Consider the following 12,668-nt stretch of genomic DNA (forward strand, 5'->3'; position numbering starts at 1 on the left):
GAAGGAGACCCTCAACGTGTTTTTATTCTGAAACGTGCACCCTTAACGGTCAGCACCCTAAGAAAAGAACCTGAAGTCATCATCAACCATTCCAACAACTACCTTGGGGAAGTCAAAAAGTACTTAGTACAGTGGAAGAGATTGACAGAATGTGAAACCACCTGGGAGAAGGCCACCAACATGTTTCAGCATCAACAACTTGTAGAGAACTATCATAAACAATTGGCATTGAGGACAACGCCAACTTAGGCGGGGGAGCGACCTAAAAGGCCTTACGACTTAATAACCCCATGTATTTGGACTCTCTCTCCTCCTCTTGATGTACTTTGCTTTAAGTATTTATAAAAAAACTTTTTGTATTCTAGCCTCTTTGCTCTCTTTGTGATTGTGTATGACCGTACTCTTGCTTTCGCTCATGCGTGCATGTTATAAGTTGATTGTGCGCTTAAAAGGCCTGTTTTCAATGTTTGCGATTACCCAAAGCTACGTTGCGGGGGCCTTCGCTTCTAAGCCTGTGACAGTACAAAACCAAATATCATTCATGTCGACCCTACCTCAAAAACTCGAAAGATATTCAAGTCGTGTTTGAGCTACGATTTTGTAAGACATCCAACCCGACCCGACCATACCCAATATTTCATATATATTCTTAATTATAAGTACATAGTTAAACCAATGTTATCCGGTGCATATCAGCCTATACGTTTCGGCAGAAAATTGATACGATGCCTATTTTTAATAAATTAAAATAAATGCTCAAATTGATATTTTTATATTATTTTAATGGTTTTAACACTTGTCAAGGTCTGATTGACACAAATATTTTTTATTATTTGTTAGACGATTCAGAACGATTCACTTGACAATCGGGTACTGGCCCCAAACGATTCTGGGCCGATACCGATACAGGCAACAATGGTTTAAACCTCTTTAAATTGTATATAGGTCAGGTTTGTGACCCATCTTCTCTTTAGGAGAAACCCGAACCGGATTATGGTGGATCTCCAAAAGGTTGAATACCGATCCCTCCCGGTCAACTATATTTCAATTTGGATATGGATTAACCGTGTTCCAGTCTAGATCCGATCCATTTTGGACCCCCCTGGATTCTCATTCCGAACCGATGACTCACGAGCAGTCGTGTCAATCGTCCTTTCATGATCAGCAAAACCAGAATTTTGGCTGGGAGTCAAGATCCAATGTCAACTGTAGGCAAAGTTCTGCAAGTGGGCGCAAGAGGAGTTGGGCGGAGGCTCCATTAAATTAAAAAACAACAACAAACCAAGAACACACTCTTCCCCATTGACTCCAACTCACCCTCTTTAAGCGAGGTTCTCTTTCTCTCTCTCTCTCTGAAAATGGCGGTGAGGACGGTGGATCTGCCGGTCGTCGCCCTCTTTCTCGGCCTTCTTCTCTTGAGTTCCGGCTGGAGAGTCCGATCGGACGCGTCGGATCACAGATACAAGCGCGGAGACGCCGTCCCTCTCTACGCCAACAAAGTCGGCCCGTTTCACAACCCTAGGTGCGTTTTCTTGAAATTTTGTGGATTTCAAGGGTTTTCGAGTGGTTTCCTTTCTTTCCCTTGCGAAATCGATCCAGATCTGAGGATTTCTGCGGTTTTTCTGTTTTGTCGATGCGTCGGAATGGCGCTACCGTGTTCAGTTTCTATCGTTTCAGATCTCCTTCTCGTCTTCTTCAATGCTTGTGCGAATGCAGTGTTATGAGGAAACGGTTAGGGAAGATTGGGCATTGATTGTGGATTTTACGTAAAAAATCAGTAATGCGTGAAGCTTTCGCGCTGTATTGGTTTGTTTTGGATCGATCTGAAACTTTGATCGCTTCTGAAGTTGCGTCTTTGTTTCTGATGTCGTCTATGTCGATTGTGTGCTAAGCTGTGTGGTTTTGTTTCTGATCGCAGCGAGACGTATCGGTATTTCGATCTGCCGTATTGTTCGCCAGGTTAGTAGTGTCTTCTGTGTACTGGCGCTGGGTTTCTCCCGTTTCGGGTTTCCCCTTTGTTTCTTTTGTTCCTGGTTTCAATTATCGTGGTGACGCTAATGTAGGTCACGTGACCGAGAAGAGGGAAGCTCTGGGGGAGGTTTTGAATGGCGATCGTTTGGTGGTTGCGCCATACAGGCTCGATTTCGCGGTCGATAAGGCGTCGGAACCTGTGTGCAAGAAAAAATTATCCAAGGAAGATGTTGCGACGTTCAGGCAGGCTGTTATCACGGATTACTATTTCCAGATGTACTATGACGATCTGCCTGTCTGGGGATTCATTGGGAAGGTTGAGAAGGACAGCAAGAACGATCCTAGCCAGGTCAAATACTTGCTCTTCAAGGAAGTCCGGTTTCAGATATTGTACAACAATGATCGGGTCATTGAGATCAGCATCCAGGCTGCCCCAGAGACCGCGGTCGATATCACCGAGGATAAGGAGGTCGAGGTGGAGTTCACATATTCAGCAACGTGGGCGGAGACAACGATGCCTTTTGAGAGGAGGATGGAGAGATACTCGAAGTCTTCCTCGTTGCCTCATCACTTGGAGATCCATTGGTTCTCGATCATAAATTCCTGTGTTACTGTTCTTCTTCTCACTGGATTTCTTGCTACAATTCTGATGCGGGTGCTAAAGAATGATTTTGTCAAGTAAACTTGATTCTTGCTGTACTGTTTGTTTTCTCACCTGTTACTCAAATTGTTGGGACTCTTGTTTGATGATTGCTCTACTCGTGGTTTATCTAGGTACTCTCATGATGAGGAGTCGGCCGAGGACCAAGAGGAGACTGGATGGAAGTATATTCATGGTGATGTTTTTAGGTACCCAAAATACAAGTCCTTATTTGCTGCTGTTCTTGGGTCCGGGGCACAGCTGCTGACTCTGTAAGTGTCATATTTCCACTCGGATTTGCAACGTTCACGAATCTTTTTGCAATTGTATGAAAAATTGATTCTCATCTATGCAATTCCAGAACAATCTTCATTTTCATCCTTGCATTAGTTGGGGTCTTCTATCCATATAACAGAGGAGCTCTATTCACTGCACTGGTTCTTATATATGCGTTTACATCTGGTATTGCTGGTTACACTGCAACTTCTTTCTATCGTCAGCTTGAGGGAACAAACTGGGTATGTGTTTTTGTCCTCCAGGAAGCATGCTTTCCTAGATGTTGTACTGAGAGCACTCTGTTTGACACACAATCTGGTTTTACAGGTGAGGAATTTGTTGTTGACTGGATGGCTTTTCTGTGGGCCTCTGTTCCTTACGTTTTGTTTCCTGAACACTGTTGCTATAGTGTATAGCGCTACTGCAGCATTGCCATTTGGCACCATCCTGGTTATTCTTCTCATATGGATGCTAGTTACATCGCCTTTGCTTGTTTTGGGTGGAATAGCTGGTAAGAACAGTAAAGCCGAGTTCCAAGCTCCAGTTCGGACCACAAAGTATCCCAGGGAAATTCCATCATTGCCTTGGTACAGAGGAACTGTTCCCCAGATGGCCATGGCTGGATTCTTGCCCTTCAGTGCTATCTATATTGAACTTTACTACATCTTTGCGAGTGTATGGGGTCATAGAATCTACACAATCTATAGCATTCTATTCATTGTCTTCATCATTCTCATCATTGTCACTGCATTCATTACTGTGGCACTGACATATTTTCAGCTTGCTGCTGAAGATCATGAATGGTGGTGGAGGTGAGTGAACATAATTGGATTTTGTCATGTGCATTTACTTCTGATCTATTTAACATCCATACCTTTGTTGATTTTTCTTATTTCTTCTGTTTATGTTTCTATTCTAGTTTTTTGTTAGTATACTCACGCATCTCCGTTTCTTTTTTTTTTTCCTTGTGTTCTTTTGAGGTGTGGTTTTCCTTTTCTGTTATTAATTTCTTGTTGCAACATCACATAGTATTTGAATATGACCTTCATAGAATCTAACTTCATGTAGTTTATGTTCAGGTTCATTCTATCTGCACTAAGAATGGTTCTTTATCTTTAAATATTGTTAATTTTCTTTTAATCTAGTTTTTCCTAATGTCTTAGACCTATAGAGAATACAGTGAAAATTTAGTTTTCCTCTGCAATCTATGGTCAATTATTTTAACGATCGGTTCTGTCAATGTTTGTGCTTGAATTAGTAATGTACACTTTAGACCTGTTATTTGGTTTATCTGAGTCCAATTGTGACGCTGTTATCATTGCAAAATTTTACTTTTACAAGTCAAACTGACCTTTGAAAAAGTTTTTTAAGATAATTCGCCTCTATTTTAAAATGCGAGAAAATTTCGAGGAATAGTACTCTGCCTGTCGGTACGAGGTTCAACCGTTCTTAGCGCTGTAACCAGGAGTAATCGAACTAAGGATCAATCATGTGCTTTGCTTTGCTCAACTTTGTCTAAATCGATATTCTATTCCTAAATGCATAAAGAATCAGGCATGTGCTATGAAATTTTGAAAAAATACAGATTGAAAACATGATGTATGTTTTAAATGTTTGCGAATTCTTAGAAAAGGGAACACTTTAAAAATCGTGAATCACATTGGAAAACATTTCTGAAGAAAAGGAAAATCGATTTATGAAGAAATTATGATGTTTTGAGAAAAATCGATTTCTGAAGAAAACTTGAATGATTTTTGAGAAAATCGATTTTTCTGAGTTTTAAACTCTTAAATTGATCAAAAGGATGGGCGTGTGGCCCTGTGAAAAACTATTCATGATGCAATCTGACCTAGATTATGCATTAATGCAATTTGAGAAAATATTTTCTGAAGAATTTTTGAGGAAAATCATTGATAAAAGAATTTTTGTGCCTTATAGAACTTAGATGAAATAAATTCTTTACATATCCTTGACTATGACTCCGAATACGTATGAAATATAGTTCATTTGATTCTAAAAAGGGGAAAAATATTTGAAAAAACTTTGAAATATGCAATAATTTTTGGAGACAACCTAAGAGTGTATGCTTGTTGTGGCTTAGAAAAAGATGATAAATCAGATTTTTGTTCGTATTTTGACTATGACCACAAATACAAAACCCACCGAGTTTATCAAATCCTTAGAAGCTAGTGCACGTGCCATTCGTGTAGACCATAGTGGATTTGAAATATGTATGAATCACCATCCATCACACATTGACATTTATATATAAAAAATAAACTATATGCAATGGAGTCATTTTCTAAGCAGGAAAAATAAATTCTTATTCTAAATTGTTTACAATTATAATTTATATAAAAAAAGAAAAAGAAAAATAAATAAAACAAAATGCACTCTTGAATGTCCCTGCAAAACTAACAAACTCATTAGTGGACAAATGTCGATTTTTCGGGATTTATCCAGTAATATATGAAAATTGCTAGATTTGTTCGGATATAAGCCTTTTTCCATGTTTCCCTGAGATAAACATAATAAAAGATGATATAAATATCAATAAATAATAAAAATAAACAACTTTGAAATTCGAATTTTTGAGAAAAATGACAAAAATGCCCTTAAAAACAAGACTATGGCCTTGAAATTAGGGTATTCAGATTTTTTTTTTTAAACTTTTGATTTAAGGATCAAACAAATTCAAATCAACACCAAATCGGGTATGAAGCACCATAGCATGATTATAAACATGATTAAACCCTAAAAATATAAAACTTTTTATAAAAAAAATCAAAATATCACAAAAATATCAAATTTTGCCCGTATTTCAGTTGAATCAGGACTCTACGGGCATCCTGTTTTCATGATTTAACTAAATAATATATCAAATAAATTTAAAAATTAACAAAAATCGACATGGACACTTCTAATAACCCTAAAATTAAAATAGGATTGAAAAATAGAAATTTTGACATTATTTTGATATGAAAAATAAATAAAACCCTAAAATACGCAATTTTGCCCGCGGGCACGTACTTGTCACAGTGTCAGACCCGAATTGGGTATCAAACCACCATAGAAATTTATAAAAATTACAGAGAGATACTAGACAGATAAACAAAAATTTCTCTTTTTACAGATCAGAAAAATCATCTCCGGTTAGGAAGATATCGTTCCGACAATATATGTTTGATTACGGCTTATATGTAACAAGTTGAAATAAACACATCCGGTTTCGGGTACAGGGAAATATATCAAACTGTGTTAAAAAATTATAAAATTTTAGCAGATGACAGCAAACACACAAATGAAGATACTCCTTTTTACGGATCATCGATCGAACGATCCACACAAGTCAATTTAGGGTTGAGATAATGTATAACGGGCTCTGTAAAACCGATTCTGATTTATAACGGAGGAAAAATAACAAACAGATATATACAAATCTAAATTTTTTACAAAGAATACTAGACAGGACAATGAACACACTGTAACATACGGATCGTCGATCGGATCTCCGACGAGAGAGATATCGTCTCAGCAAGTCATTTTCGAATCTACGTAGCGTTTTTACGGTTTAAGAAACAAGGTTTGGTTTCTAAATTTTTTGACAGAGTTACAAAAACCAAAATAATTCGATTTTTATAAGAAATCACTGACACATGCACGGTTCTACCCTAAAAAAATTGTATTTTTTTGACAGAAAATCAAACATAAAATAACATGGTTCCCGTGTGCCCGGAATAAAAAATGCGTATTATCATTAAAGCACGTGAATAAACCTAATTTAAGCATGCAAAAACCATAAGAAAATATAAATAATGCAACAAATCAATTTTTGATGCTTGAACATGATGAATAAAAAAAAATAAGGGAAAGCACGGTTGGGATTTAATGTAGCTATTAAAAGATGGATTCAACCATTGAACGGTCGAATCTCAATCTTTTTCGGGCGTTTAACATAATAAAAATAAATAAATATTATTAATGGATAACAAACGTATAAGGGACCATCAAACATCAGCTTATCATCATCTTGAGGTCTTCACATGATTTTTTTTTAAATAAAAAAAAGAAAGGCATGCTAAAAGAGGCGACAATGGTGATTTTAATGAAAAATAAACAAAAATTAAGAAAAGGGGAGAATACCTTACCTTGGAGCTTCAACGGAGAAGGCTGGAGCTTGGAGGAGAGAGCCACGAATTTGGGAGAGAGAAGAGATAAAAAGCATAGGTTGACTCCCCTAGAGTCCCCTATTTATAGTTTTCAAAACATTAATTAAGGAGGAGTTTCAATTAGTTTAAAACTTTCTTAATTGAGTTAATTAAGGGGGATGGTTTTTCAGTTGAGTTTTGACTTTTCAACCTTTCTAATTAGACTCTAATTAGCCTAATTGAATTAAAACAAATCCAAATGTGGCGCCATCTATTGTGGGCCCACATTTGTTTTTTAAAGCTTTAAATAAAAACAAAATTTAAAATGAAAGTGAGGTTTTAAAATCGATTTTGATTCTAACCTAATTAGGACACTAGTTAATCCTAAACTAACCAAAACACTTTCGAATGTGGTGCCACCTAATGTGGGCCCCACTTGTTTTTTTTCTTCAGAAAATGATATTGAAACTTTGAAAATAAAGGGGTTAAAAATGATTTTTTTCAGAAACTTCAAAAGGACACCTAACTAATAATTTTTTTTTTGTATTTTTGAAATATCAAAGATGTAAAATGAAATGAAATTGAAAATTAGGGTTTTGCACCCCTGCAGGGTAGGCTCTGCTTGGAGAAAGTTGAAAACTGGTTTGAAAATCAAGTTTTGAAATAAAGGGTTTTAAGAAGAAAAGTTTTTTAAAAAAAGTTTGAAAATAAAATCGAAGTTCTAAATCAACTAGAGTCCTAAATGAATTAAAACTCTTCTAGATGTGGCGTCAACTGTGTGGGCCCCACACAAGGGTTTTGAAAAAGTTAAAATAAAGACTGAAAAGGGTTTTGAGACGGAGTTGAAAGCACCAGATGAGAATCAGAAGTTAAAAAAAAACAGAGTCCTAAACTAACTGAAACTCTGGAACATAGTACTGAAATTTTGAAACTCTTAAATTTGAGTTTTTGAAAGACAAACAAAGAGATTTTGAAAGATCTTCTCAGAGATTAGTGAAAATGAATAAAATACGAGACCAGGGTCAGAGTCCTAATCAACTGGGACTCTAGGATAGAGTCCCAGAATTTTGAAACTCTTAGAACTAAATCTGTTTTCGAAAAACAAGTGAGATAAAAGTAAGGATAAAATCAGATTAGAGTTCTGGACCGATTGAAACTCTGGGGTAGAGTCCTAAAAATTTGAAACTTTCCAATGAAGTCCTGAAATTTTGAAATTAGACATTTTGAAAGATAAATGAAGAGGTTTTTGAAAGATTCTCTAAAAAATGAAGTCAGGGTTAGAGTCCTAATCCAACTAGGACTCTGGAACAGAGTCCTGATCCAACTAAAACTCTAAAATTTTGACTTCTTTTGAAAGATTTTGAAGGATTTTCTCGAAAACAGGTGAAAATAACAATGAAAGATAGAGTCTTTGATTCGACTGAAACTCTAAAATTTTGACCAAAATGAAAGATTTTGACAGATTTTGTTGAAAATAAGTGAAAATAGAGATGAAAGACAGAATCTTAGTCCGACTGAAGTTGTGTGATAGAGTCCTAGTCTGACTGAAACTCTAAGATTTTTGTCTTTTTCAAAGTCAGATGAGAAGGTTTTTGAAAACAAGTGAAAAACAAGAATAAATGATGAAATTGAGACTGAGTCCTAATCCGACTAAAACTCTGGGACAGAGTCTTAGTTCAACTAAAACTCTAAAATTTTGGCTAAAATGAAAGATTTTGAAAGGACTAGGGGTAAGACTACTTTTAGTTAAAAAAAATGGATTTTGAAAAAGGCTTAAAAAGGTGAAAAGACAGTCTTAATCTGACTAGAACTCTGAAATTTGAGAAATGAAGGAATCCAGAAGCAACACCACCTAAATGAGTTTCATCTGAGAATTGAGATCAATTAAAAATTGAATTTAAAACGAATCTATATCGCTTTCTAAGGAAAATATTGTGAAATATAAGATCCTGTGGGTTGACAAAAGGCAAATATTGATCTGAAAACCCAGGTTTTTGAAATTAATTTCAAAATAGGGTTTTTAAACTCGAATCTGGATTGAAAGATTTTGAAAAAACTAGAGTGCTGGATCTCGAAAATGCCATGCAATGCCATGAAATGACATAAAATGATATGGAATGTTATGAAATGATTGCAAAAGGCAAACCCTGGATAAGGGATTTGAAGTCCCGGACCCCTGGCATAGATAAAGATTTAAACATTTCTGTCCGAAGGTAAAAATTGATGATTGAATATGAGCCAAAATAGAGATTGAATCTTGATTGCAAGATGAAATATTGAAATTTGGTGCTAAATTTGGGCTCCGAATAGCCCTGGTTCAGCTGACAACCAGTCTTCTAAAGACTTCAGAGAGTGGGTCCCAGTGGTAAAAGAAGGGGATTGTGAGCAAAAGTGGAAAATTTGGGGTGTTTACAGACGCATTATGGGATCAAATGCATAGGCTACACATAAGGGCCGAACCAAGGTATTTCAGGTAATGGTGGACAAAACTTGTGAACAAATTAGAAGATATATTCATGTAACAACATCATTTGGCTTTAATTTTTATTCTCTGAACTTCATAATACTTTTTGGCATTGAAGTAAATTATCTTTGGACTAGTTATTATTATAAGCCGTTTTTTTAATGAGAAGAAAGAAAAATTTTGTAAAGCAACAAAAACACAGCCAAAACGATTTCAAGTAAGAAGTTATTCCCTTAAAAAAAGATGGTAAAACAAAATTATGAGCCCAGCTGGCCCATACAGCTGTGACCGATCAAATCCAAATTATGTCCCTTCCATGTTTCTTGTGCACAGGTCCAAATGGCAAATTGTATTCCTGAGTGAAATACCAAACTTTCCTTTTCTTCTTCTTTCTAACCAAGTATACCGCCATGCTAAAGTTTGCTACCACTTCCAAATATATAACATTTTTTTTCCTTTGCCCCTTACACATGGTGCTATGATAATTTATCACGTTTCGACTCCGCCGCCCCAAGAGCCAACTCTACTAAGTTTCTGGAAATGGGACCTTCCAAAACAAGTGGAAAGCGGACACATGAGCAGTCTTGCATAGATAACAACTGCTGGCCAATGCCATACCATTTATCATGTTTACTTGAGTTGAAACACTCTCCCATGAGATCAATCATGAACAGACTGCTACTTGTTGTTGGGTCTCACTCCCCCACATTGACCTCTTCATTAGGGGAGCTAAACCTTTGTAATATTTTCATTTAAATTTTGCTTTAAAAGTCATAAGAAATGCGTTTTGTATATTGTTTACATGTTTTTCATTATATTTATTCCTCTGCACTTTGCGAGTGTGTGTGATAAGAATAAGATCTTATCCGATTTCTGATCTGATTCAAATCTTACAATGTTGATTCTAAATATTCTTGGAGAAATGTGTCTGCTTAACATGTAGGTGCATATTGGCATTTGCTCTCGGAGGAAATTTTGTGTTTTTTTGATATTTTTAACTCTATCCAATCAAGAATTCAATATCCTTTTATAAAAATATTTCTGAAATCTAACAAGCACTGAAATTGTAAATTAATGTTTATTAGCTCTTATGTAGATGTCTAGTACTGGTTATTCAAATATAGAAAGGAAAATTTTCAAATGCCCATTTTATTGTAATCTGGTCTGGCTGGTGGATTAATTGTTGTCTTTTTTTGGTGTACATGCCAAGACAATATCCTTGAAGATGTGATGGTATTTTTTAATTATCTTCTCAAGTTGATGACTTCATCAAAATTTTAATGTGGCTAATCTATCTCGCAGCTGGGTCACAGGGTACGACACGACAATTCCAAAAATGTGGGTACGGGGACACAGTATCACATAAATTCAAAATAAACTTAATATAATCTAAATATATATGCTATATCTAAAGTATATATTATATACTGAAAATATAAAGTTATAAACTGAAAATATAATTATAAATTATAAATTGAATACAAACTTTTATGTATGGAGGGTAAAATGGCGTGTCCAGGTGTAGACTCTTGTTGACATGGGACACACGTGTACGGAGGGCAAAATGGAGTGTCCAGGTATCATAGATCTCATTCATCACTCCTATAGGCTGAACTGTTAGATTTTTTTTGTATCAAATACCTTTGGTAGCAATTACTTTCTGAAAAATTAAAATTAGCTACCAAATTCCATCCTTGTTGGATGAGATCTAACGGTTATTTTTTCATTCCTCTTTTTCCTTTGGTTGAGATAACACAAAGTGGTGCAATTCATAAATAAAAGCAATGTCTTCTGTGATTATGTTTTTTATTTTGGAAATCATATAATTGAATAAAATCAATTAACACTTATCTTATGGCTTTTGTTCCTTTGCTGCAATAATCTTCGGTTTTTCTCATCAATTGTGAATTTAGTGGATATTGTAGATACGTTTTGCCTTGTCCCAGTAGATGGGTGTCTTATGTTCCATTTGCTTTTTTATGTTACAAGTCACTTGTGTGTATTGATACATGGATGTTCTTGCAAATCTGTGGTAATTTTGTATTTAAATTGGCACTGCATTTTCATAAGCATTACTAATTCTGTTGGTAATTTTACTTTCTGCCAAACTTATGGGTGAATTGAATTGCAATAAAAGTTTACCATAGAACCATGGTTCTCCAGTTCATATCTGTGGCTAGTGAGGGTATACTTGTGAGTCTAGAAGCCTGCAGTGTTAGAAGTATTTTTTTGCTTGTTAGTTTAACTGATGATTTGGGTTTTGAAAGAATATACTTGTGTGTTGGTGCAACAACTATTGGTGTTAGGTGATATTTCTGCTGGGCTTGATGTAGGTCTGTTCTCTGTGGAGGATCTACAGGAATATTTGTCTATGGATACTGCTTGTATTACTATTATGCACGGTCTGACATGTCTGGTTTCATGCAAACATCCTTCTTCTTCGGTTATATGGCTTGCATCTGCTATGGATTCTTCCTCATGCTGGGAACTGTTGGCTTCCGTGCATCGTTACTCTTTGTTCGCCACATATACCGGTCAATTAAGTGTGAGTAATGAAGGTGCTTCAAAGCTAAGTCAGATACTTTGCTTCCCCTTCTTTCAAGCTTCGATGTAGAGAAATAGTGTCAATATGTTTTGTTAAATTAGGTAATAGGCGGGAATAACTTTTAACTCAAAAAAACAAGGTCTAAGTTGAAGACATGTTTTCCAGAAAAGAGAAGGTTACTTTGAAATTTACTTTGGGCTCATACCAATCGTTGTTTTTCTGGGGATGGTTGGGTATCTTTTATTATCCCCAAGTCGGTGTTTGAGAGAACATCAAAGGTATAGGAGTAGATTGTACCATTACATGTACCTGTATTTTCTGGAAACCAACTTTCATTCTCATTGTTGCCTTTTCTGGACTACATTTCTCAAGAATTGAAACCAAGATGGCTTGCCATATGGCCCTCAAAAAGATCTATGCTAACATGATTGAGGATGGCGTAGTGTGATCCAAATGTAACTTAATGTATGATAATGGGCTATTTTTTCCTGGAAGTCCTTCAGAATAATGACCGTATAAGTTGCGGTGAATGACCATGACTATGAGGTGAGAAAAGCCATTCTTTATCGTCAAGCCGAACTAGGATCATCATATGATCAGAAAAGCCATTCTTTATCGTCAAGC

The 12,668-nt window shown here is 35.9% G+C and overlaps 1 protein-coding gene across 3 annotated transcripts; it reads left to right on the forward strand.

The window, feature by feature from the left end:
• Positions 1 to 1,291: 1,291 nt before the first annotated feature.
• On the forward strand, positions 1,292 to 12,455 carry LOC149846592 (transmembrane 9 superfamily member 3-like). 3 transcript variants are annotated; one of them, XM_089996437.1, is made up of 7 exons: positions 1,292 to 1,522; positions 1,919 to 1,959; positions 2,064 to 2,649; positions 2,746 to 2,883; positions 2,973 to 3,129; positions 3,215 to 3,699; positions 11,833 to 12,455. In XM_089996437.1, exons 1-7 carry the CDS (start codon positions 1,359 to 1,361, stop codon positions 12,050 to 12,052), a joined length of 1,791 nt encoding a protein of 596 aa, XP_089852563.1. In that variant the 5' UTR covers positions 1,292 to 1,358; the 3' UTR covers positions 12,053 to 12,455. The 3 variants fall into 3 exon arrangements, with proteins under 3 accessions (XP_089852563.1, XP_089852564.1, XP_089852565.1); XM_089996438.1 differs by having other exon boundaries at positions 11,859 to 11,943; XM_089996439.1 differs by lacking the exon at positions 11,833 to 12,455 and adding an exon at positions 10,443 to 10,561.
• The last annotated feature ends 213 nt before the right edge of the window (positions 12,456 to 12,668 follow it).

This window comes from Nuphar pumila, chromosome 2 (assembly GCF_984573655.1).
Source record: "Nuphar pumila chromosome 2, dmNupPumi1.hap1.1, whole genome shotgun sequence".
In the NCBI taxonomy this organism is placed as follows: Eukaryota; Viridiplantae; Streptophyta; class Magnoliopsida; order Nymphaeales; family Nymphaeaceae; genus Nuphar; species Nuphar pumila.

Coding starts and splice junctions, on each gene's coding strand:
- LOC149846592 (XM_089996437.1), top strand. CDS start 1,359: ATGGCGGTGAGGACGGTGGATCTGCCGGTCGTCGCCCTCTTTCTCGGC. Junction 1,523..1,918: donor GGCCCGTTTCACAACCCTAG/GTGCGTTTTCTT, acceptor TTCTGATCGCAG/CGAGACGTATCGGTATTTCG. Junction 3,700..11,832: donor GATCATGAATGGTGGTGGAG/GTGAGTGAACAT, acceptor GGCTTGATGTAG/GTCTGTTCTCTGTGGAGGAT.